The 26,662-nt window shown below is 43.5% G+C and overlaps 1 protein-coding gene across 1 annotated transcript; it reads left to right on the forward strand.

The window, feature by feature from the left end:
* The first annotated feature begins 3,063 nt into the window (after positions 1-3,063).
* NIBAN3 (niban apoptosis regulator 3) lies at positions 3,064-25,307 on the forward strand. The gene is made up of 15 exons (XM_074935260.1): positions 3,064-3,747; positions 10,128-10,258; positions 12,017-12,148; positions 12,561-12,675; positions 13,782-13,949; positions 14,480-14,595; positions 14,689-14,793; positions 15,356-15,518; positions 15,934-16,121; positions 18,434-18,592; positions 18,914-19,030; positions 19,261-19,368; positions 20,348-20,459; positions 22,302-22,982; positions 23,392-25,307. Exons 1-15 carry the CDS (start codon positions 3,693-3,695, stop codon positions 23,820-23,822), a joined length of 2,781 nt encoding a protein of 926 aa, XP_074791361.1. The 5' UTR covers positions 3,064-3,692; the 3' UTR covers positions 23,823-25,307.
* Positions 25,308-26,662: the final 1,355 nt, after the last annotated feature.

Raw genomic sequence — 26,662 nt, forward strand, 5'->3', positions numbered from 1 at the left:
TTATTCTTGTGAGGAGAGGCTGCAGGAACAGCCTTGTGATTTTGGAAACCCTTGACTCTATTTATACTCCTTTAGGGGAAGTGATGCAGGTAAGGAGATGAAATCAGAGGTCTAACAAGTGTTTCCTTGGAAATACTCCAAACAACTTTGGAGTCAGGATTACTTTTTGTTTCACTTGACAGTTTTGTGGACCCTTCTCAGGATCTTGTTCTCTCTCCACTGTTATCTTTTCATTGTCCAGTGGACCTAGTCCATCATAGAACATGGACATCAGTACTACTTGTATGTTTTTGGCCCCTGGTTACACTGTTTGTGAATGGATTCTCTGTGGAGAGGTTCTCTCCTCAGGTTTGCGCTGGCTGCTTGGTTCCATTATGTTGTGCATAAATCTGGGTGCTACAGGATCGTATATGTTGAAGATCCTCATAGATGCGCTTTGTGTTAGTGAGATATGAGAGACCCATACTTTTTAGCTTCTTGTCATCTTGCATTTCAGACAGTCATGGCCTTGTGTCCTTCTGTTCATCTGTGACTATTTCCGCAGATGTCAGCATTAAATTCTCAGGAACATACTCCTAGGACTGCAGTCAGTCCAGGAGGAAGAATAATCTGCCAAAGAGCTGATGAATGTTACATTGGCCTTAGAGCTGCCGCTCCTGCTTTTTGTTCTCTGGAACCAAGGCTAGAAGCTGGTGGTAATACTACTAATGCTTCACACATATATAGCATCCAAGAGTCTCCAAGTGATTTACAAAGGGGAATAAATATTATTTAGTCCCATTTTACCGTTGGAGAAACTGAGGCAATGAAGGTAAGTGACTTGCCTTAGATCCACAGCAAAACTGGCAGAGCTGGGAATAGAATGTAGGAGTTAGGATTTCTAAACCTTAGATCATACATATTATGTAAATGTGATATGCAGAAGCTGGACAGAACTTTGATGGACATTTGTCTGCAAGCAAAGAGAGATTGAAACCAGTACTATGATCCAGAACATCTACGTCTTCTCCTTCCATGGATGTATTCCTTTCCTTTCATCCAGGTAGAGCTGAGAGAGAGAGCACTGCCAGGGGATTAGGATGACAAGTCTTTATACCTCCATTAATGGATCAAACCCACAGTTCAATGTCCCTTCTCATCAACCAGTACTGTATAAACATGCCACCTTCTTCCCCCCTGCCCCCCCCCCCCCCCAAAAAAAAAAAAAAAAAGAAACCTCCATGCATCTCCTGCATGGTTCTGGGGATTCTCCCCGATTTGTGTTCCACAATCTTCTCTTTTTGGGCATGAATTCCAGTAGGCTGGGCAGATTGTGGGGCTTGTTAGTGAGCCGTACTCTTTACCCTTCCCTTAAGTTGTTAAAGTTAGTTTACAGAGATCCAGATAGATTCTAACACACTGAATAAAAAATATTCATATCTGGGGTTCTTACCACTCCTTGGCTCAGACTCTCTTGTCTGAAGGCAGCTGCAGTGCACACACTAGAACAGGAAACAGATTTACTAACAGTACTGTGAGGAGGAAATGCACCTGTACTTTGCTGCCTCATCTGACTCTGAGTGAAAGCTGGGTTGCGGGACTTGGAAGCTTTTTTGTTTTGTTTTTTCCCCCAGCCTTTAAGGTCAATCCTCTTGCTTTACTGCTGCTTTCATCTTTCTCTCACTCAGGGTGTGGGTTCACCTCATGCTTCCCCCTGTGCCTTGAGCAGTCCCCCTCTGTATCTACCAAATGTCTTACCAAATGTTATGTCTGTGAGGTGCTGAATTCCTATCGCCTTTTGTTGGACTGGAAGGCACACAGCACCTTCCAGGATTAGGCACGGAGGATAGACGCTCTTAGGCGCAGAGGATGAGACTTGCTGTGCTTGTAAAGCACCTGGTACCTTTATGCAGCTGTGTTAAGTCATTTTTCAGACTCCCTTAATATTATTTTAAATAACAATCCCACCCCCATTAATAGGGTTCTCATTGCGCATCCTTCACAGAAAAGATGCAACTACCTATTTCGCTAAGCAGCATGAGAAAGTGGGGATCTTCTTGGAATTGGGTCTGAATAAAAAAGAACTGAAGTCATATTTTATTCATATTAAACTTGGAAACTAACATAGAGCATGTGTGCAGAATGGGACTTTGAACATCCAGAATCCTGGTTACTGCTAACACACACCTCTTCAGACATATGAAACGCGCATGTCCTTGCTCAGGACTCTTACAAGCTGGATGTTTTAATAAGCAGTTTTTGATCTACCTGAGTTCTAAGAAAGTGTCTGGAAACAATTCCTCTAATATACTGAAGAAGCAAATTTGTTTCATCTTACCCTCCGATGTTGTGTGTGATATTTTTTATAGAACATTGTAAGCATGTCTTTTCTTCACATTTGCTGTGTGGTCCTGGATCACCTTTTGGGTGATTCTCAGGCCCCTTTTATATTTGTTCATTTAATCATCCCTACTGCTCCGTCATGCATAAAGGGTCATCTTGCTTTGTATCTAGCACAGGAGCTAATGTAAGTGCTGAATGCTTCAGCTTAAAGAGAGGGTGGAAGATTTCCTATTTCTACATATCCTGGAGGGTATCACTGAAACTGGCTGTCACATAATGTTAAAAGTGGAAGGTTACTGAATTAATCTTAATCAGGAGAAACGAAGTACAGAAGGGAACTGAGAGTTGAGAGCAGGTGCTGAGCACTGACCTGTGGCATTTCTATGCGAAATCAGTCTTTAAATAAATGTTGCTTTCGGGTTCAGAAATACTTCAGAAAAGTCCCACAGTGGCACTGCTAGATTCAGTCACTGGTGCCTTGTTTGCAGATGAACTATCTCTGTCTTTTGGTGCAGTTGGAGGAAGCCCATGTGAAATGCTCTGTATGGATGGTGTATAGAAGGCTATAGAGTGGGAGGATGCCCTAAGTGAGCGTAGGACATTCGTGGATAAATTAGTTCATTACAGCCTGTTAGTTTATAGCTCTTGACTCTTCAGCACCTGAAATCCAAATTCTGGTGCAATAGGACTTTGATTGAGAAATCCTTTTTTGTTTCCTTTGCATAGCATTACTTTATAGTAAGTGGAGACAAGATGGGTAAGGTTATTTTTTTTATTGGACCAATTTCTGATGGTGAAAGAGACGAGCTTTCAAGCTTACGCAGAGCTCTTATTCAGCTCTGTAAGCAGAGGATTTGCTAGGACAGAAATTGCAATTTGCACTTTGCAGTTTATTGAATCAATCTGGGATTTTCATTCTTCAGTGTAATCAAGGTTCCATCATGTCCATGTTCTGTGAGCTTGTTCCACTCTGTTACAAGAGGGAGGGAGTCTGTATGAGCTTGGGTTATATCAAGCACAGACACAAAAGACACCACACGGTTAACAAAAACAGAACCTCCAAACAGCCTTTTTAACATTAAAGGCTTAGGGATATTTTGAGGCCTCTTTCTGTGTCAGGGTGTGGGTTCGTGCACTAAGTGCTGCTGCCCCTTTAAGGCCTGTTTGTGTGTAGGGGTGTGGGTGCAGGGACTGCTGTGAGACAGAAACATTATTTGAATATTTATGAGCTGATGATCTGAAGGCGAGTGTGACAGAAAAAGACAATCCCTGCTGCTCTTGGAGCCTAAAAATCACTTTACCAGGCAGCTCCTCTCTGCCCATGACTCTGACTGGAAGCATTGGAAACAGGCAAGGTATTAAAGTGGAAGATGGGAGGAAGGTATTCAAGTCCACTGGATGGAAGACAGCGCAGGTACCTGAGAGGTAAGGAAAAGCTTTGATGATTACCATTTCCAGAGTGATGGTTCCTTTTAAAAATAAAACCATACAATTAGTTCAACGTATAAACATGTAATCTGAGGTGGATGTATCTGCAGGTTGTTGCCTGACATGGGATATGGTAGATTACCATAAATCCAACCCTGGGGCAGGGATGCTGTATAAAGAGGACTGGAGAAGGGGGTTCAAGATTCATCTAGTGGACAACAGCAAGTTGAAACATAAATGTCCCAAACAAGTTATGTTACAGATCTTTCAGATATAGTGGTTACTACTTACTCTGACTTCTGTGCAGGGAAGCTTATGGCAAAGAGATTTGCTACAATAAGGAAAGAAGACTTTCCCCACCTGTTTTCAGAAGTGCAACCACATTTAAAAAAAAAAAAAAAAGACCAGGAATGAAAATGCACAAGTCCTACAAACATGTTGGGAGGGACAGTTAAAAGATCCTGCCCCCGTGTTTGAACTGTTGCTTATTTGATCACAACATTAAGGCTGGAAAGAAATATGGATCAACAATGTTCTACACAGTGGTCAAATCTAACTTGACATGACATGACAGTCAGGTGAACCTCTGTAACGTAACTTGTGAGTCTTAGTGTCATATGGGAATTCAAAAGTTGGAGCCTGGCCATCAGATAGATATCAGCACTCACATTTATGCCAAGCTATAATATATGGTGCTGAGAATCCATGCTTGCCAGCAGAGCTGATGAGTCTTTTATGAGCACAGAGGCACCAGTAAAGTTATCACATCTGTCTACATTGCTCCAGCTGTACATCACAACCTGGAACCATATGTGAGTATCTATCTGATACTGAATCACTAAGGTTCCCATCCTGGTATCAGTCCAGTTTGCCTCTGCTCACAAGGGCAGCAGGAGAATTTGTCTGAAAATAGCTGAGTCGTAATCTGAGCCAACAACTCATCTTTGTTTTTAGGGCCTGTCTACACTACAAAACTACCATGTCAGAGAATCTGGTTACAATGCAACTAAGACAAGCTTTCATCTTGTAGACAGGAACTGGAACCACATTTTTAATTGTGCAATAATTGTGCTGCAGCCATATTCTGCCGATGGCCATTTCTCTACTGTAGTGTCGGAGACTCTTTCAGGTGTGTTCCAAGCTCCAAAGTGTTTTACAAACTATATATAGAAGAATCCATTCACCACTGGGCCAGGACAAGCACCTATGGGTGAAACAAAGCGAGTGTAATGATACTTGGCTTTAAAAGTACAGTGCTTTTTAATGACAGGTTTCAGAGTAGCAGCCGTGTTAGTCTGTATTCGCAAAAAGAAAAGGAGTACTTGTGGCACTGTAGAGACTAACAGATTTATTTGAGCATAGTACTTGTGGCACTTTAGAGACTAACAAATTTATTTGAAGTGAGCTGTAGCTCATGAAAGCTTATGCTCAAATAAATTTGTTAGTCTCTAAGGTGCCACAAGTACTCCTTTTCTTTTAGTGCTTTTTAAGTATTCATTAAGCCTTACAGCTCCTTGTAAGGTAGGCTTGTATAAGCCCCATAACTCCCTTGAAAGGTTGGTATTATTAGTACTAAAATTACTTTTATTATTTTACAGATGGGGAAACTGAGAATCAGAGTTTCACAGCACAACTAGACACAATAGTTTAGGACAGAAAGGGAAGACCTGGCAGGGACCTTTGGGTTATTTGGTTCCCTCTGGAGCATTGAAAAGTAGCATCTTAGGACCAGGTGGGAGTATCCCATGTAACTGCCTGTGACTGTAGGGGTGCAGGTATTTGAGCATCTGTTCTTCTCATTTTATATTTCTGTGATCCTACCTGAGCAAGTTTGAGCAGGCAGGGTGTAATGGTCTGAGCTGCAGTTTGGCCAGGACACTATTGTTAATGCCTGGGCTCATGCAAACAGCACACAGGACCTGTAGTGACCATGGCTGGACAGAACTTTGGTTTTGTATGTCTAATCCGAACAACTGTTAGTTCTCAGATTACCTTTAAAAACCTCCGTTGGCTTGTAGAGGGTGAGTGAAGGATACAGCAAGAGAGAGAGAAAGAAGTCAGCTGAAGTGACTAGGGTGGTATTTACCTAATGTAAAAACACAGATGTCAAACATCAAGGGGCAAAATATACCCCTAATGCAATTTGATTAACTCCTTCTTAGATACACCAGGGACAGCTATGGCCAAGTTGTTTGTCTTGTGGGGTGGTGTTTCTTCTCTGACATGGGTGTAGCCTCCTCTTTCTAAAAGGATTCTGTCATCCAAACATCATTCATCGATCACCTCACTTATGGAGATCACTGTCTTCCTCAGTGGATCCCTTTCCCATCTAGGCAATAGCCACCTCTAAGGCTGACGACAGAGTTGCAGTGTGAATTAACCAGCTGAAGTTGCTGGCTTAAGTTCACCTGTCATGGAGCCCTGTTCTTTTTCTGTTGGGCCACCAACCCTGGCTAGCATAGACTTGAGGCTGGGTACCTTGCTTGCCCTCTCACTGACTGACTTCCAGTGGCGCTGCAGGAGCTACAGTCTCTGTTTAAAATCACTTGGATGTACTCAGTGGCTTTTGTTTTGCTGGGCACTTTGCTGGGAGGTGCTGAGCACCTGCCACTCCCAATAACTTCAGTGCAGGTTCAGTGCCCAGCATCCCCCAGGAGCCTTTATCTAGTTTCTTCTGAAATTAGCCAGTGATGGCTTACTTCAAAATATTATCCATAACCACCATCATCCTGGTAATAAGTGTGTGGAACCACAGGGAAAACAAAATGTAGTTTACTGCATGGGTCACAGCCATTTTTAAGGGACCTTACAAGGTTAAACAAGTAAAATGGGAAAAACACCCAGTGCGGGCAGGAAATAAGAACAGGAGATGCCTTTTGCTCCACAACAGGTTGAGTATTCTCCTGGGTCCCAACTTTAATTAACGCGTGTATTTGTTACATAGGGTGCGTTTGCACATCAGCAGTCATTACTGAATTCTGGGCCAGGGAGACAAGACTAGTTCGTAATCTCTATCTAGATCATTAGGCACTGCTGCCAATGCATGTACAGGGTATCTAGGTCAGGTGAGAGATGGTTATAAGAGAGACATGACTATCCTGAGGTATTTATTATGGTTTCACTAAACACTAGCACGTTCGTAGATGTATAGATTCTATGGCCATTGTGATAATCGTCTGACCCCCTGTAAAACAGGCAATAGAACTTCCCAAAAATAATTTTTAGAGCAGGTCTTTTAGAAAAACATCTGATCTTGATTTACAAATTGTTAGCGTGGAGAATCTACCACGACCCTTGGTAAATTGTTCCAATGGTTAATTACTCTCACTGTTCGCGTTTTATGCTTTGTCAGCTGGAATTTGTCTAGCTTCAACTTCCAGCCATTGGATCATGTTAGACTTTTCTCTGGTAGACTGAAGAGCTTATTATTAAATATTTGTTCCCCATATTGATACTTAAGGACTGTAATCAAGTCATCCCTTAACCTCTTCATTAAGCTAAGTAGATTGTGTTCTTTTAGTCTGTCACTGTAATGCATTTTTTTCTAATCCTTTAATCATTATCATGGCTCTTCTCTGAACCCTCTCCAATTTATCAATGAGTCACTTTGTTAGTGAACTCTCACAGATAAGTCCTTCTAACCTCTGGTGAAATTTCTGCTGTTGCATCATCTCCTCCCTGGGCAGGGTGAATGAGCCCACAGAAAATTTTTAAAAAATGAGGAGCCCTCCCATAAAGTGTTGGAGTGAGTGAGGACTCAATCTCAGCTTCTATTTTTCTGTGCAACTTGCTGTAATGATTTGGTGTGATAAAAAATAAGACAGTCCCCCAAGGTTTTGACTTATCAGTCTCCTAGGTCCTTGGAAGTGGTTGCCCTATTTGCACTATTAAGAGCACCTTCCTGAGGCCCATTTTGCTGGCCTTAGTACAGAGGTGTCAAGCTCTTCTACGCTTATTTCAGGTGCACACTTTTCATATTTTTGCATTTGAGGTAGAGGGCGGGGGGGCGGGGCATGGGAGGTCTGTTTAACTGACCTGCATCTGTTGGCCCTGAAAGTCCCCTGCCTGGTACCTTGTGTTGTCCTTTACACCTGTGCAAAGTAGTTGTAAAATGCTGCTATTCTGATTGGGTAGTAGTTTGCATTCATTTTGCAGAGCTGCAGATGACAACACATACGGTGCATGGTGATGGAAAAGGAGGTTCATTGGTCATCAGCTATGCTGGGTCACAGATGTGGTTACTCCAGCTAAAGCTGTTTGTGTTACTTTGGCGGAGTAGCTGTGGCAAAAGGAACTTGAAATCTCCACTGCAATCATTGGCTTTACTGGAAATTCCACCATCAAGTCCGTTTAAGCAGCTTTAGTGGTCCCATCAAATTCAATCCAGGACTCCATAAAGAGGGTAGTGCAGTAGCATACATTGTCTTTCCTCCCACAAGCTGGCAGACTTTTCCAGCGGTCAGTATGAGCACATCCCACAACTTGTTCTGAATTTTTGGAAAGCTACTAACGCTGGCTCAGTGCTCACTGAGCTCACATTTGGGCTGTGAAACACAAAATCTAATTTAGGGTTTGATTACTTTTCTTTTCCATAGTAAATCAGCCAACAGTTCAAAGGCATTAGAATATGCAGGCAACACACACACAATTAGTCTGACAGTGGGAATGGCCTCTGAGTGCCTTTCTCTTGTCCCCCTCCTATGTAAGTGTGTGTGTGTGTGTGTGTGTGTGTGTGTGAGAGAGAGAGAGAGATGGGAAATGTCTTGTTTTTATACTTTCGTCATTCTTTCCCCCGCTCACTGTTTGAGCCACATTTTTCTCTTTGCCTCTTCATGAGTCTCCAGGCTAAAGGGGGGTGGGCTGGGGAATGTATCACAGGAAATCTTCAGAAATTCATACTGTGGCAGCATTGTCCGCTTTGCCTGAGGTCACAATAGAATGCAGGCATGACCTTTCAACAGCTTCTCAGTTATTAGTGAATTTGCGCTCTCGTTTTAATCTCCTCTTCTAGACTATGGAGAGAATCTGTTTGGAGAAGCAATGGCACATAGGAATCTTTTATCTTTTAATTGCATCAGACCCTCTAACATTCAGAGCCATCTTTCTAATACTTCACTGGTTTTAGAGGAGCAGCCGTGTTAGTCTGTATCCACAAAAAGAACAGGAGTACTTGTGGCACCTTAGAGACTAACAAATTTATTAGAGCATAAGCTTTTGTGGGTGCTTCACTGTTTGCCATTTTCACAGGCTACTTTGGTTGGCTTTTGCTTCCCGCAGTGTAGAAGTACAGCAGTTCAGGAGTGTGATCTAGTGGTTACAATAGGGAACTGGCAGTGGGGGTATCTGGGTTCTCCAGGCTGTGGTTGACCATGGGAAGGTTTCTTCATATTTCTCTGCTTCAGTTTCCCTACTGCAAAATCACACTAAGCTACCTCTTAGGACAGTGTGAAGCTAAAATGTCTGGCAATCATATTATGATCTGTGACTGTAGGTTGGAAGAAACCTTCTGGTTCTTCCCATACTAGATACTGGTGGGGCAGTGGCAAGACTCTTCCAAAATAAACTTACTGTCAGGCCAGGGCCTGTAAGCTTTCCAGGATGGGGAGCAGCTCCTTTCTACATTTGTACAACAGCTACCACCATGGGGTCCCAGTCTTGACTGGGGTCCTTGGGTGCTACCATAATATAAATGTAATAACATCAGAGATGCTATAGTAAATCTTATATCTCAAGTCTGGCTCCTCTGTTGTGGTGCTCCCCCCATTCCTCAATGGAAGTAGAAGATTCCTGCCCCGCATCTGCACACTGTGCATCATGTCAATGTTCCTTGGAAGGTTAGATGGAATCTCTTGTCAGAACCTATCAGTGCTGCTGCTCCTTGCTCAGCTGCAGAAGTCATTGCAGGGTGACACAAGTTTCCTTCCCCCATGCCAGCTGAACATGCTCCTCCTTATGTTTGGTAGGCACACTGTACTCATCAGTGAATAGAGGGACATAAAGGCCTGTAGCATGCATCTCCCAGGCACTTTTAGAGTCAAAGGGTTCCCCAGCATTGGCTGTCTGAATATTGTTTGTTCTGATTCCTCCTCTGATGAGCATTAGTAGCTGTTAGAATCTGGTTGTAGCCTTACAGTGATCCTATGAGTCTAGAATTTGTGTAGAGAGAGCCCAGATTAGAACTCCCACATTGGGGTGCTCATGAACTTTGGATAAGTTTGGATCTGGATTTGAACTTGTTGGCCTCATCCTTGGCGGCCCACACTGGTAATTCACAAGCTATTGGGTGAAGGAACAATGCTAATCAGACACAGAAGCTTGCATTACCTCCCTTGGGAGAGCACTGAAACACCATGGTCATCTCTGTTCTCACTTCCCAGGTCGCACAGATGCCACAGTGAAGAATTTCATGCCCTATTATCAGAGGCAACTTGCAACCACCTTTCTGAGACGGGTCTCAAAGGAGCTGGACCCGCAAGGCAAACCTGCTCTACAGCTGCTGCAGAGCAAAGTAAGTATCACACCTCCTGTACATGACACACTGCCCCTACTACAAACACCTGATCCCAAGGGCACCTTTTCATGGCTCCATTCCCCCAGAAACAAACATTCTCTTAGCAGTTGCTGTAATATGGAAACTACAGCTGCTTCTTCCTAGACTCTAGCAGTCTCATGTAATTATTTGCTAGGGTGTAAAAAGAAAAGGAGGACTTGTGGCACCTTAGAGACTAACCAATTTATTTGAGCATAAGCTTTCGTGAGCTACAGCTCACTTCATCGGATGCATACCGTGGAAACTGCAGAAGATGTTTTTATACACACAGACCATGAAAAAATGGGTGTTTATCACTACAAAAGGTTTTCTCTCCCCCCACCCCACTCTCCTGCTGGTAATACTTTATCTAAAGTGATCCCTCTCTTTACAATGTGTATAATAATCAAGGTGGGCCATTTCCAGCACAAATCCAGGTTTTCTACCCCCCCTCCCTCCCAAAACCCCACTCTCCTGTTGGTAATAGCTTATTGGATCACTGACCGAACAATAGGGGCTTCTTTGGCTTCTCATGCCCTGGAAATAGGTCTTTTGGGACATATTTTAAAATGCAGATTACAATGGTTGATCTGCGTGTGTGTAGGGACAATTTCTGCATGTCGGAGGCCAGTGGTGGGATGGCTTAGTTCACTTTTGAGGGACTGACTAAAGTTTCAGATAATTCAAAAGGCCTTCTCTTCCTGCACACCACCCCCTCTTTTTCCCTCCCTCACTGATCCCCACTGACTCCTGTAGGAGCTGTGAGCTTGGAGAGAGGACAATGAATGGCTGTTACTAGTGTTCTGGGAGATTTCTTTTTCCCACACACCCCTGAGCTGTTGTCTTCTCCCTGATCTGAAGACAACTTTATCTTCCTCCCTCATTCTCTCTAGCATCTTGAGATTCTTTAGGGCTATTAATCTCTGACACATAATTGTGTGTATTGCTGAATGAATCAAGCACGAGGATACACACCCTGGTGGCCCGTGCATTGGACTAGGAGGTGGCAACTCCCAAATTCTAATCCTCACTGCTGCCCTGCTGCCACTAGGAAGGTTTTAAAAATTGCCACTCTGTGTTACTTGCTATCTTTCATTCCATACTAAAGAAACAAGGTGGGTGAGGTAATATATTTTACTGGACCTACTTCTGCTGGTGAAAGAGAGAAGTTTCCAAGCTTACACAGAGCTCTTCTTCAGGTCTGGGAAAGGTACTCAGAGCATTACAGATAAATACAAGGTGGAACAGATTGTTAAGCATAAGGAGTTAACACATGCTGCAAGAGACCATTCATGGTGAAGTGGGCTGTTAACACCTCTGCATGTCTCTCTAATAATCCTGGGATGAACGTAGCTATAACACTGCAATTCCACACTACATACAGTTTTATAATTTTATATACACAGATGGAGCCGATAAACTGTGACCTCTCCTCTGGTTAGACTGAAAGACCTTGTAAGTCCCCTTCAGAGCTACTATGACTGTAATTACAGGGCGTGTGTGTGTGTGTGTGTGTGTGTTAATGTAGGTGTTTTATTTGCTTTCAGTGTCCGCTAGATGTCATCGTTCAGTTGTCCCATTATTTATATTTTGGTAGCAGCCAAAGGCCCCAGTCAGGGTCCCCTTGTGCTAAGCACTGCAGAGACACAGATGACATGGTCTCTGTCCCAAAGAGTTTACAGTTGCATCTGCACTTTCACTGGGACTTGTTTCCTGTCCTCTCTTATCCATTCTCAGCTCCAGAAGCCACCTGATGCTCTTCTGCATGAGGGATTCCTGATGCAGTATACTGGGGACACATGCAAGTGGAAGAAGAGTTATTTAATTTTGCTGGGAAACTATACCCTGGAGTGGTTTGATAGTAAAGAGGTAAATGTGCTACTTCAGCTGCTTTTGTCCCCACTTTATGGGTTGTAAAATGTATATGGATCTTACATACTCTTACCCCATTCAGGTGTGTTTCCTGCAGGCACACGTACACCCAGACATCTGACAGTGTCCCACTGTTTCGGAAAGTTTATGTTCTGCGCCCCCTCCCTGCCCAAATTCCTCCTTCTGGCTTATAGGGTTACATTCTCCTCCTTCATTTCCTCTCCAAAATGAATGTGTGGTGTTAGTTACACAGCTACTGAATTCCACCTTCAGAGGTGGCTGTATACTGTCAGTGAGTGCAGTTTAGAGAAAGAGACTTGCTGACCCTAAATACTAGCAACAAGGTGTGTGTGAGGAATTCTGCCCTTGAGCCCTCATTAAGATAGTTCTGTCTGGATTTCTTTTCCAGGCCCAGGGGAGAGGATATAAGCCCAGAGGATCCACGACTCTGTCCGGATACTTGCTGGTGACCTCACTGAGCGAATATACCAGGCTGACTGACAGTCTCTGCCAGGGATTAGTAGGTAAGTCTGTGATGTGCCCCATTTGAGAAATGTGCCGCAACCCAGAAGGGAACAGTGTCTTACTGGCCCCTCACAGCATTATACAGAACAGCGACTTCAAGAACTCTTCAGCAACACCACCTCTAAATAGAAAGGGCTCCATGTCTGAATTCTGGACTTTCTCTTTTTTGTTGTAAGGATGGCAAAGTCCAACATATAGAAAGAAGAATATTGATTATACATACACAGAGGCTCCATTGCTCATGGGGCTGCTGTACTGTTCAAAGTTAGAGACCACAAAATAAATTGAACATGCTGATGTCTCTAAAACATAAGGTTTTCAGGACCTCATGCTGTTTAAACCTGTTTCTTTTTTGCCATGCTGTTCTGTCCCTCCTTTTTCTCTCTTTAGAAGGAGTACATTTAGTACTGTTGGTGGGTTACAGGGCTTTATTCAGCCAGATGAAGAACCCAGGTTTCACAGTGAAGTGACATGAAATTAGAAGCAGATGCAGAGAGATGTTGCCAATCCCTGAACTCATTTGAGACAGCTGCTCTGCTCCATTTCTCAGTGCTACTTGCCAGCTCTGAAAAGAAAGTGGCAATGTGCCCTAAAAGTTCCATCTATTTGTAACGATATGTAAAATCTTTTTATTTCATATAATACAAATTAAAAATTTCTAATGAAGCAGGAATTTTTCCTGTTTGCTGAAGAAATGAAGTGAGACTTCAATAATCACTTTCAGAACAGAACAGATTTTGTTAATGGCAGAATAGAAAAAATCCTTAGTGTACAATTTTGGCACAATATTTTCTAGTAAATACTAACTACAAAAATGAACATGCCTTAAAGTGACTGTGCAAGTCTCTAGCCTGACTCAGTGCATTCAGATGTCTCAAATTATGGGCCGAATCTTAGCAGGTACTGATCACATGTAGTTCCCTCTGACATCTTAGAAGTTGCTGGTGCTCAGGTGTCTGTCAGCAGACAGGATTTCCTTCTGGCAGTAAAATGGCAGCTGTCAGTGAGAGACACTAGGATCATTAAGAGCTGTGGAGACATTACACAGTATTTCTAGAAATAATTCTAACTCGTTGGAAGCATGTTCTGTGCTTTTCTTTTCAAGCTGACTACACCCACCAAGACCAAGACCCCTTAAATGGGCCTCCAGAAGAGTTTCTGCTGTTCCTTTACCATCCGTTCCGAAAGTCCTTCTGTTTCTGCACAAACTCTGCAAAATCCCAGCACACCTGGAAATCCATCCTTCGAGATGGGATCCGATATTGCAGCACAGGTAACGCCTGAAAGCGCCTGCATTACTAGACCTGAGGCAACATCTGCAAATGGGGCTGACCACAGAAGTTCGCTACTGACATGAGGATCCTTTCCTAAAATTGTGTGGAGTCCATTCAGTGAGGCATCACCTGTGAATTGAGGGCCCAGTGAATCAGATACGAATGTGATACTGATGGAAGTCCAAAGAGTGTAAAAATTTCCTACATTTTCTATTCTTCCTTGGATTGAATTTATGGTTTTTAAATTTGAGCAAGTTCAGGCAGTTAGGCTTTCATTTCTTTAAACGGAGAGGCTTGTGCACTCAGATCCACAGAGATTTCCAGAGGTTCTTCCCCCTTCTTTGTTATTAGTGTAATGTTAGTCTCTATCATAGGTTTTATATAGCACTTATTGCCATAGCATTTAAGCACTGCTTGTAACCAGCAAGCTTAGTTACATATAGCCAGATTTGGGTGTGCTAAGAGTGGATTGGACTTTTCTGATTAACCTCAGCTATGTTGCTGGGACTAACTGGTATTTCGGGTTCAGTTTTACAGAGACAGGACTCCTTTGAAGTAGAGGCTTTCCTGGAAGCTGTGCGATTTTATAGGCAAGAGAAAGGTAGTTACGGAGCAGGGGATCTCCTCCTGGGAACAGAGCCTGAGGTTTGTAAAGTGCTGAGCAGTCCAAAGCTGGAGTATTTAATACATGCTCTGTGCTGGTAACTTGATGAAGATGGTCTTTTTCTTTGGGTTTAGATTCTCAGTAATGTGCTGATGGAGGATTTGCTTCCAGTGCTGCAGTCTCAGGTCCCCCCAAATCTCAAAGGGTCAGAAAGTAGGAAGAAACAGATCTGGTGCCAGGTAAGTCCACAGAGCAATGCTTACATCTAAACCCAAACAGTGATGTTTCAGGAACTAATGAGTGACACTCAGCTAACTTTTTAGACTATGGTTTCGGAGAGCACATTAGGAGTTTGTACTTTGCTCTGCGACAGACAAATAAACACAAAGAACAGCTCCACTAGCTACTGCTCTCAAAATCCAACCCACAGCCTCTGCCTTTCATGTCTCCTGTGAAACTGCTGCCTTTGATGTAGTGTGTTGTGCAAAATTTAAACGGGGTATTTGTGGGGAGTGAAGAGCATCCTGCTGTCTACATGTAGCTACCAAGTAAATGATGCCCCAGGAGTGATTGGACTGGCCTTTGAGTTGGGTCAGCTTGGAGCCCCATGCTTACAGATGTAATATAGGTAGAAGACAGTGCACTAATCAGCTGCAAGCAGAATGACCTGACAAGGACTGTGCACCCAACAGCACAACCAGAAACTTCTCCTGATCTCTGCACATGGCCTGTATGATGCCTCTTACTTTTCCTGTTTTCTCCTCCCCTTTTGCTGATCTGGTCCCTGCTGTGGGTGGTCAGTTCCTAGAGGAGGTTTATACATTGGTCCTCAGCCAGGTCTCCAGCGAATTCCTGGATTTTCAGAGGGAGAATGAGAAACTCAACATTCAGTTGGAAAAGAAGATTCGCCCTGATCTGGATCAGATGCTGATTTTAAAGGATCAGATATCTATAAAACTCCAAGGTTAGAGGAAAGGGGGTGAAGGGATGGGGTGTTTGGTTCTCTTCTGTTAACCCACGGGATTTACTTTGCTTTAGAATTCTAACTCTCTCAGTTGTATTTGAAATTCTAAGCAGCGTGTGCAGCATTATCTGCCACTGGAGAGGTTGGATTGGGGAATGAGTTCATTATGTCTTACTGTTTTAGACAATGCTATGTGAATCTTGATTACAGTATTTATGATTAGATGCTATTTGATGGGTACCCTAGATTCACAGAAACTGCGGGGATGGGCACATCCGAAATAAAGGATAGGTGGATGGATGAGTATTTCACATTCCAAGACCCTGCAGTTGTCTCCTTGAGCCTAATTAATCCAGGGCAACCTGATTTCTGCTGTGACTCTGTCAGGCTAATTGAGGGGTTTCTACCTTGGCAGCGGTGGTCCAGAGCTCAGTGGAATCCTGCTGTCGCCAAGGAGTAGAGCCTGACCTGGACTGTGTGATGGAGGAGCTCATATGCCCCATCAGCTTAGGATTTGACGTGGTGCGTTCGCTCTTCACAGACAGAATTGATGAGATGATCAGACATGTGCAGAGTTTGCCTACCACTGTCTTCCAGGAAGAGGTAAGATATAGACGATATGACAGAGGGACCGTTTTGTCTTATTCCCCTGGAGACCACATTACATGTCCGCATTCAGTATTGTGGATGGCAACTTAATTCCATCTGTCCCATAGACCCCGGAACACCAGTGATCCACCTACTCCAGTATCCTGCCTCCAACAGTAACCAATGTATAATAACTTGTAATCTCCTCATAGAATCATAGAATATCAGGGTTGGAAGGGACCCCAGAAGGTCATCTAGTCCAACCCCCTGCTCGAAGCAGGACCAATTCCCAGTTAAATCATCCCAGCCAGAGCTTTGTCAAGCCTGACCTTAAAAACCTCTAAGGAAGGAGATTCTACCACCTCCCTAGGTAACGCATTCCAGTGTTTCACCACCCTCTTAGTGAAAAAGTTTTTCCTAATATCCAATCTAAACCTCCCCCATTGCAACTTGAGACCATTACTCCTCGTTCTGTCATCTGCTACCATTGAGAACAGTCTAGAGCCATCCTCTTTGGAACCCCCTTTCAGGTAGTTGAAAGCAGCTATCAAATCCCCCCTCATTCTTCTCTTCTGCAGACTAAACAATCCCAGCTCCCTCAGCCTCTCCTCATAAGTCATGTGCTCTAGACCCCTAATCATTTTTGTTGCCCTTCGCTGGACTCTCTCCAATTTATCCACATCCTTCTTGTAGTGTGGGGCCCAAAACTGGACACAGTACTCCAGATGAGGCCTCACCAGTGTCGAATAGAGGGGAACGATCACGTCCCTCGATCTGCTCGCTATGCCCCTACTTATACATCCCAAAATGCCATTGGCCTTCTTGGCAACAAGGGCACACTGTTGACTCATATCCAGCTTCTCGTCCACTGTCACCCCTAGGTCCTTTTCCGCAGAACTGCTGCCTAGCCATTCGGTCCCTAGTCTGTAGCGGTGCATTGGATTCTTCCATCCTAAGTGCAGGACCCTGCACTTATCCTTATTGAACCTCATCAGATTTCTTTTGGCCCAATCCTCCAATTTGTCTAGGTCCTTCTGTATCCTATCCCTCCCCTCCAGCGTATCTACCACTCCTCCCAGTTTAGTATCATCCGCAAATTTGCTGAGAGTGCAATCCACACCATCCTCCAGATCATTTATGAAGATATTGAACAAAACCGACCCCAGGACCGACCCCTGGGGCACTCCACTTGACACCGGCTGCCAACTAGACATGGAGCCATTGATCACTACCCGTTGAGCCCGACAATCTAGCCAGCTTTCTACCCACCTTATAGTGCATTCATCCAGCCCATACTTCCTTAACTTGCTGACAAGAATACTGTGGGAGACCGTGTCAAAAGCTTTGCTAAAGTCAAGAAACAATACATCCACTGCTTTCCCTTCATCCACAGAACCAGTAATCTCATCATAAAAGGCGATTAGATTAGTCAGGCATGACCTTCCCTTGGTGAATCCATGCTGACTGTTCCTGATCACTTTCCTCTCATGTAAGTGCTTCAGGATTGATTCTTTGAGGACCTGCTCCATGATTTTTCCAGGGACTGAGGTGAGGCTGACTGGCCTGTAGTTCCCAGGATCCTCCTTCTTCCCTTTTTTAAAGATTGGCACTACATTAGCCTTTTTCCAGTCATCCGGGACTTCCCCCGTTCGCCACGAGTTTTCAAAGATAATGGCCAAGGGCTCTGCAATCACAGCCGCCAATTCCTTCAGCAATCTCGGATGCAACTCGTCCGGCCCCATGGACTTGTGCACGTCCAGCTTTTCTAAATAGTCCCTAACCACCTCTATCTCCACAGAGGTGGAGACATCACAATGATGTCTCTGAATTGTGCAGGTCTGTACAATGGGAGGAAAATTCTCCCTGACCCCCAGCTAGAGAGGAGATTATGCCCTGAACTGTGCAGATCGTGAGCTCTTGTAACTTTCACCTAGCTGCTGTTGTAACTGCACAGTGCAGTTCATTCAGGTCAGTGCCACATGCTGGTTTGAATGTGACCACACCACAGAGGCAGCTTGATAAAGGTAGGCAACTTTGTTAGACAAGAATATGGCTTCTGAACTTGTCTGAGTCTGCTCAGTATTCCACTGCCTGTTCATGGATCACCCATAAACAGGTTTTGTGGGACAAACATGGCTCCAGAGACAAGCAGTCAATGTCCTTCTGCAAAGAGATGCCTTCTTTTCAGTTTTACGTTGCTTGGACATGGATAATGGCTTTAACTCAGATCCTTTCCCATAAAATATTAATTCTTAGCATGTAGGTAAGCTTTCACTGCCTCTAGGCACTGTACAGACCTTAACTAGCTGACTACTTGTCTGATGCAGATTCTCACACTTGGGGAAATGCCCTGGAAACCTGAATTCATGGAGCCATGTTACGAGAAGGCTAATCTCTACAAAGACAGTCTGCAGGGACTGAAGGAAAGATTTGGCTTTCATGGTGTGGCAAGTTTAGTCCTCAGAGCCCAAAACCTCATGCAGCAGGTAAGTGGTGATACTTTGAGAGAACAGACTGGGGTGAGGCAACCTCTTAGTGGAGATGAAGGGAAGGGGCAGTGCATTCATTCCCTGAGTGTTCAGGGAATGAATCAGCTCTGAGCTGATCTATTTTTACCTTTAATTGTGTGGGGTCTGCTTTCTCCCTTGGGCATCAGCAGGGTATGAAGAGATTATTTAACCAATCTTAGAGAGAAAGCAGGCTGCATTATCCAGAGGGTGGTTGCTGAAGATGTGGAACTGAGTCCTGACTGTGGTCTCTGAATGTGCTGGCTCCCCTACTCATCTGACAATTTTTTTCTTTTGTAGCTAATGCAGAATTCGGTCTATACATTCCACCAGCTTTCAGAGCAACATCTGAGCTTGGCAACCAACCACAGCCAAATCACCCAGACTCTGGAAAAGATCAAAACTCGTGTGCTGAAGGTAAGGTGTGCGATATTCTTATCTTCTCTTTGTGTAAAGTCCTATTTCTTTGGATCATATTCTCCCTGCACTTGTTGGCTTTTCTGCTCTGTGTGCTGCCTTGGACACTGTGTTCCTCACATGATCCAGTCCTGAGCTGCTCTAGGTGGACAGATGCAGAAGTTGTTGTGGGGAAGTTTCCTGACTGTTGCGCTGATTCCTTTTTCAATTTGGTTGTGGTTGGTTTTCAGAAATTTGACTATGACAGCAGTTCCACCAGGAAGCAGTTTGCACAAGAGTGGCTGGTTCAGATCTTTCTTCCCTTTCTGCTGAAGAATCTGGAGCCAAGATGTAAACTGGTGAGGCCTGATTCTGAATGAAGGTGAAGGGACCCAAACCCCATATGTGAACTGATGAAGCTCATAAAGCTGATTTTATCTTATCAAACTATTCCATTTTATTCTTCAGAAAAGCTTTGCTAGCTCAGTGAACTTCAGTGGGCTGATAGGAGATCCCCTTCCCCTCAGTGACTTTCATAGAATTTAAGACCAGAAGGGATCATTAGATCATTTAGTCTGACCTTTCATTATAGCGTTCCAGAGTGGCAGGGCTGGACTGTGACTCCAAAGAGAGGAGAGGCTTTTAAGCAATATTACAGGTTCTTCAGTGCCACCAAAATGCAGGCCACTCTCACCAGGCAACCAATAAACTCCCTCCAGAGGGCCATGAATCTACTTCTATTTCACATCATGACTCTTACTACCATGTAAATCTTTCCCCAAAATTTTCCATTTCGTTTTATCATTTTTCTGCACTGCTACCAGCCTAACTCAGTACCTTGTACTAGGACAATGGTTAAGTTTGACTCCCTTTGAAGGTAGTCCTGGTGCATGTCAGTGGGCTATTGGTGGTACAGGGCACTGTGTCCTGAAGAGATTTAAACTTTGTCTCTAGTGATCAGGATTCTGGGAAGCTTGATCCTAAACTTGGTTAACTTTCCCCCAGACTTCTGGGGAGTTTGAACTAATTCCATTGAACACTTTCCATTCTGGCTGTTTAACCATGAGGCTCCACTTTCCTTCTGAACCTGTAAATACACATAAAACATTGTGCAGGACCAGCATTAAAGGTTGGACAGGCAGTTCAGGTGCCAGAAACTACAGGGTGCCATTGGAATTTCAAGTGACTATTCCGAGGTGGGGGCAGAACACCATATTTTGGCTCACTTCAGGTGCTGTGTAATCCAAGGTTGGCCCTGCCTATCTGTGTGTGTGTGTGTGTGTGTGTGTGAGGTAACTGATGCTGGCTGATTTACCTCTCTTCTACCTCCTTCGGTAGGAGCTGCCCAAGTATGAAAATTACGTGTTTGCTGACTTCAGTGGCATCATCAATGTTGAAAATATTTATGAAGAAATGGTTCTGGCTGTTCTGCAGCAGGCAGTCACCAAAGGTGAGTAGAAACTGGGTTCCATCCTAAAACAGACCAAAGTCAGCACTGATAGGTCCTTATCCTCTGCTAAAGAGAGGACAGATTATCTTCACCAAAAATGTTTACAGTCGCCAGGCCTGTAACTTCCCCTCTGTTGACTGCTGTTGGCTTTTTTTTTTAAAGCATTTTGTGATGTTTTGGGGTTCAGTCCAGATCAATAAAGGGTTGTTACCGCCTGCCTTGGAACTTTGGGTGCTTTAAATGCTGGGTTGCTGTGGCTCACAGCCCTGATACCAGTTTCCTCACCAGTCTTCCTTTTCCTGCAACAGCTGACTAGCTCTTAGTCACGATCCCCACAGAGTCCAAGGTGCTGGTTTTACTTGTCTCTTCAGGTGAAGAATAACTTAGGGGCTCTTTTCACCTCTCTGTATAGTCCAGTAAACCTTTGAAAAGTCTCTCTCAAAGTTCATTGACCCTGCTTCATGAGGCAGAAAGTCTTCCTGGGATGTTGTCTTCAGCCCCTTGTTTATCCCCCCTGCCCCCCCTCCTGCTGGTAATAGCTCATCTTAAGTGATCACTCTCCTTACAATGTGTATTTTTTCATGGTCTGTGTGTATATAAAATCTCCTCACTGTACTTCCCACTTTATGCATCTGATGAAGTGAGCTGTAGCTCACGAAAGCTTATGCTCAAATAAATTGGTTAGTCTCTAAGGTGCCACAAGTACTCCTTTTCTTTTTGTTGAAATTAAGTGATCATTTCCCCCATACTTGCTCTTCTGATGATTTTGTTTGCCTGACATGCAAATGTACTTTTCATTGGTCACACGTTGCTCAATTTACATGGGAGATACATTTAAACAAGTGGCACTGCATTCCTTTGTCTGGGGAAAAAACTGTTTTTCATCTCCCCTTGACATGCTTGATTTAAACACATTTTAGTCATAATTTCAGCACAGCTGAATAATCCTTTCTGGGTTTACTTTACAAACATCATGCAAGAATATTAGTGATGAGAGTGTTATTGGTTTTCCAATGACCTATAACGTGACACCTTTTAGATACAGATTATTACAATAAAGAGTTAGAGTAAACCTGAGCTGGTGAGGCCAGCTGAAACTCACTGCTCGATACCAGGGAGCCAGTTGCCTTCTGGCATGGGAATGCTCTTATGGTCTCTCACATCTATAGGCATCTTTATGCTTTCCTGTTCAAACAACTTTCCATATGTTGTTTGTGGTAAATTCCAGTATTTCTATGTTGAAATATCTTACTTCTGCCAGTCTCTGCATTCTCTTTCTCTTCCCGCTCTGATTGTAGCCCAAACATTTCCCACTGGCTAGTGTGGTGGAAATAAAATCCCATTTTACAGCCGTGATGTCATCTCAGGGCTGCATGTTAGTTGTTGCTTTTCAAGTGTTAAAAACAAAAGAGCTTTTATGTTCAGGACAAATAGTTAATGTGGTCATTTTAAAGCCAGGCATCCTGCCCATCTGCTTGCATTGGCTCCTCTGATCAAACCAGCCCCAAAGGCCATTTTTAACTCTTCAAATATGTTTTTTTGTTGGGGATAAGCCAGAGGGAGCATGTGACAGAGCTTTCAAAGCCTCCAGAGCAGTCACAGGGACTTGCTCCTGGCTACCACACTAGAACTGGGGATAACCTGGCTTCCCTTGTGGAAAGAAAAATGTCAAGAAGGGCTCATAAGAACTAGGACACAGGACAGATGGAATATTAATGTAGGGGTGTGTGCTGCACAAGGACTGTGACTATATAGACACATGCAGTAGGGAGGGAACAGGGATAGAGAGCAAAGCAAGATTTGGTATTTCTTTGTCTTACTTTCTGCTGTTCTTTGTTTCAGCCTTGAAAGAGGCTTCAAGTCAAAACAGACATAATCTTTACAGTGACAGCTTCTCCTGTGTTCTGGATAGTGTGGACAACTTGCTGCAGCAGGACAGAGCCCAGGAACACACTGAAATAAGGACAGGAGCCTTAGGTTGCAATGCCACATCAGACACCATGAACCTCATCTCCTGTCAAGTCAGTGAGATGACTTCAGACAAGAAAGCATGGAAATATGAAGGAGGCTCAGCTGGGGCTGCAAATCCTCCCAAAGATAAAAGGCGAATCTGCCCAGTAACTTCCCATTGCCATAAAGAAGCAGAAAAATATTTGAGGGTGTTGCCTGATGGTAGGAATTGGAGACACAAGAAGGCCTTGGAACCAGACATGCGAAGCAGCTGTATTACTGAACCTGCAGGACATGTTGCAGAGAAGACTGAAGTTGTGTCTGAGGCTGAAAACAATATGTGCACAGGAGACCGAAATAAAAACAAATGTAATGACAAGTCATGGAGCCCTTTTGCAAGGAGCAAAGATCTACAAGAGCCACAGAACATCATAAATGAACATTCAGTAGACAAAGTTGCTGTAGAGAAAATACAAGAGGAATGGGGGAGGGCGATGTTTGAGCAAGGCGGTCAAGGGCAGGATGGAGAATTGGAGTTAAATCTAGCTTGGATTAAAGGAGCAGGACAGAGTGGTAAGAATAACCAAGAATACAGAGAGTTATTGCAGGATCAAGAAAGTCCCTGCAAGGAATCTTGTAACTATACTTTTTTTTGCAAATACAAGCATGTCCAAGAACCAGAGTCCAACCCCAGATAGTACAAATTCTGACAACTCTCAGGCTAACTGTTGGCCTAGTACCAATTCATTGCAGGTTATGGGTTTGGACAGAGATACATATAGGGACGATGGAGGTTTAACAGAGGGAAAATTACAAAGATCTGCAACAAATCATGTGGCATCAATTGAGTGGGATGGAGACAAGTTAGGAGAAAATCGGAGCAGTTGGGAAATGCATACAATATCAGTGGGTGAAGGCAAATGCAGGGTGGGGGAAGCTTGCAATGGGCAAATGATCTCACACTGTGCATTTTCTGTGAAAGAAACAGGGGATGCCACTTGGACACACCGACTTCAGGAACATGGTGATGAAATGATTGCAGAATTACATGTCCAAAAGTTGGTTCCTGCGGAGGGTCTGGAAAGAAAGGTCTGTCAGCTGGAGCTAGGGTACAATGCTCAGCAGGAATTCAAGGGGCGTAGGCATGCAGATGGACTGGCTGAAGGTAAGTCTGTTCCCTTTTTACTCACTGGAAGCCTGAGACACGAAGATGTGCATGAGGGTCCTGTCCCGGAAATGAACAAGGAGGAGATGACAGAGGCAGACTTCAATGGGACAGATAAGACTGTTTTTCTAGAGTGTCTGTCCATAGCTATCGAAATGGAAATCTTCCAAACAGATCTGCTGGAAATGGATCTTGAAGACAACAGAGACCAGGGAAGTGGTTGTTGTCAAACTGAACCTCTGAAATAGAAGTACGAGGAGCAAGATCTAGCTGACGTTGACCATCATGGAGCACAGGGATGGCAAAGCTTAGTACACACATTCAACTTTCCTGATACAATGATAGATGTTTCATATCCCTATATTAGCAAATAATGGAGAGTGCCAAGGCAACTGAGGCTGTGAAGGGGCTGCCAGTTGCATGGCAGGCGCTTCAGCAGCACTGACCAAGACTTAGTGGGAGATGCAGAGATTTTCAGTCTCAAAGCTTTACGAATGTGAACTGAAAGAACTGGAATTGGTCTTGCTTCTCAGAGCAGAAAACTGAGCAAAAGCTGAGGGATTGGAAAGGAATGAACTGCTCCTTTTGTGAACATTTATGTAAGATGTAATATTTATGCGTATCATATAGTGTATCTTAATACCCTTAGGCTTTTAATTCTCACCTTTCTGCCCTTCGTCCTGGTGTGGCTTTTCATTCTATTTGTAAGTGATAATACTGAAGGTGTTTATAAGGGGCCTTCAAGTCAGGGTGTGTACACAATACAGTATTCTGTGGTTTTCTCATGGTACTGATGTCCTGGAAAAGTGTTTCAGAGAGAGACAACAAACATTCTGCAGCTACAAAGACTTCACTAATAAACCCTTCCCAGTTTCTTCAAACAGCATACACTGATACAGTTTCTGTCCTGTTCCACTCCCTTTGTGACTCAGGCAGTGCAAAGTGTGTGAAGCCTAGCCTCATTCCCCTAACTTGGGGCTTCCTGCGAGTACAGAGCTGACAGTCAGATCCTGTCACCCTCCTTGGAGTCCCCAGTGCAGTAGGGAGGATGGAGGTTATCAGGAATGCAAGAGGAGTAGCTGGAGTGTGCTTCGCTACAGTCATGCTCAGGTGGAGAATTGGGGCCCCACGCTCTGCATTGCCAAGCACAAACTCAAAACAAAAAATCTGCTCCACTGTATCTATCTTCTTTGTATTTGTTTCTTCCAAGGCAGTTATAGTAGGGGAAGACAGTGAAGTGGTGTAATCACTGATATTTTGGGCCCAACCCTGCTGCTGTTGAAACTTAACAGCTCATGGAGTTCAGTGAGCAGGATTGGGCCTATTGTGTAATAAGGCTCAATGAGATTCTTACAGTGGCCACAAGGATACCTATTTAATTCATTTATTACGTGTTTGCTCAGCTGGACTGAATCACAGAACCTGAAGTTCATTGGAATGGTTGCCGTAACAGAGGTAATATCTGTTTCATATGTACAACTTCACCCCAAAATAGAAGCTACTAATTTAAAACTTCAGATATGTAAAAACCTTTTTAGTGAATTTTTAATAATGTTCATGCCTCATGCTGACCTGTAATTTGCTAAGAGAAGAGAACTCTATCTAGTGTTGTCTTTTCCTAATCCCCACAATGCTGTTAAGCTTTTTAAGTTTTTAAACTTTTATTCCAAAATATGGCTTATTATTTAATCCATAAAAGCCTATGTATCTTATACCAACAGGTGTTTACATTTAAGTACTAACATCATTAGATAGTGATGTAAAAAGAAGTAATCTGGTGTATTTATTTGAATAAACCTATTAACACTCAAAGCGTGGTGTTTACAAAACTGACACTTTATAATTTTGTGGTTTTCAAAAAGGGAACAAATGCATTCATGTTTCTGTATTTCATAAACACAATCTCTTGTGCATCCACCCCATTGAGATAACTCTTAACTGCTAATCAAATGATACTAAAGATTTTCCATGCACTGAAACTGCACTGATTGATAAGAATCAAGCCTATCACAGGCTTTTAGGATGGAATTACTTTACCATCCGCATTCAGTTCACATCTTGCACTTTGAAATTTGGTCTTATTGAAACCATGGTCTTTTAAGACCCCAGTGCTAACCTAGTTATTCATTCTCTTCAGTACAGGTTTTGTACAATTCCACGTGGTCCATTTGTAGGGAACTGAAATTTATGCCCTACTACTTGTTCAAAACACCTGATTTCCAGTTAGAATTGTTTGCACTAGTGAGTGGTGGTGGTTGGTTTTGGATGATATTGCATTTTAGCTGTGTATTTTTAAAGAGAAAATGTAACTGGTGTCAGCTGATACTGATGTTGACCACGAGTTTAATTTCTTGCAACCCTCTCTCCTGCCACAAGATGGGGGCCAGGAAATAAAGACCACTCTTTAACCAGCAGGCCTATGTCTGTCCCATTTCCTGTCTGGCATTAAATAGGAGGCAAGATGGTATAGAGTTATTCATGATATTGACTAAGCTTCATACTATGAGCACATTTGGTAGTGGATTAAGTGATGTGATTAACATCTGTCACATGTTTGTTCTCTCTTCCTTTCCCACCCCCCGTTGAAAAGTGTGTGCAGTGGAATTTTGTTTTGGAATTTTTTTATAATATATATGCACTGTTGAAATAAATGAGCCTACAAATTTAGCCAAAGTGTGAACTCAACTGTAAAAAGTATGTAAAAGTTCATAACATTTTATAATAACCTATAAAAAGTGATGGGAAAAGGTACAGAAGGCAAACATACTAGGCTAACTCAATATGATTCAAGGACTGTGTTGAACCGAACACTTGATAAAAACAGGAAATGTAGGGCTTGAAGTTAATGAGCCAATTGGTATGTTGGATATTAGGCCTATTGGTGGACAAAATAATGAAGGGATGGGCTATGCCCCCTAACACTCCCTTTCTGGGTCCTTAAAAGAAAGATTGTGTGGCGAAAGTATGAAAGAACAGACAGAGGGTTCTGGAATGAGCTTCACCATTGTGGCTGCTGTCCCCCCACCCCGAGGATCAGGGTGACTTGCTGGGGCCTGGGGCTGAAGCAGAAGCCCAAGGGCTTCAGCTA

This window comes from Natator depressus, chromosome 20, assembly GCF_965152275.1.
Source record: "Natator depressus isolate rNatDep1 chromosome 20, rNatDep2.hap1, whole genome shotgun sequence".
Lineage (NCBI taxonomy): Eukaryota > Metazoa > Chordata > Testudines > Cheloniidae > Natator > Natator depressus.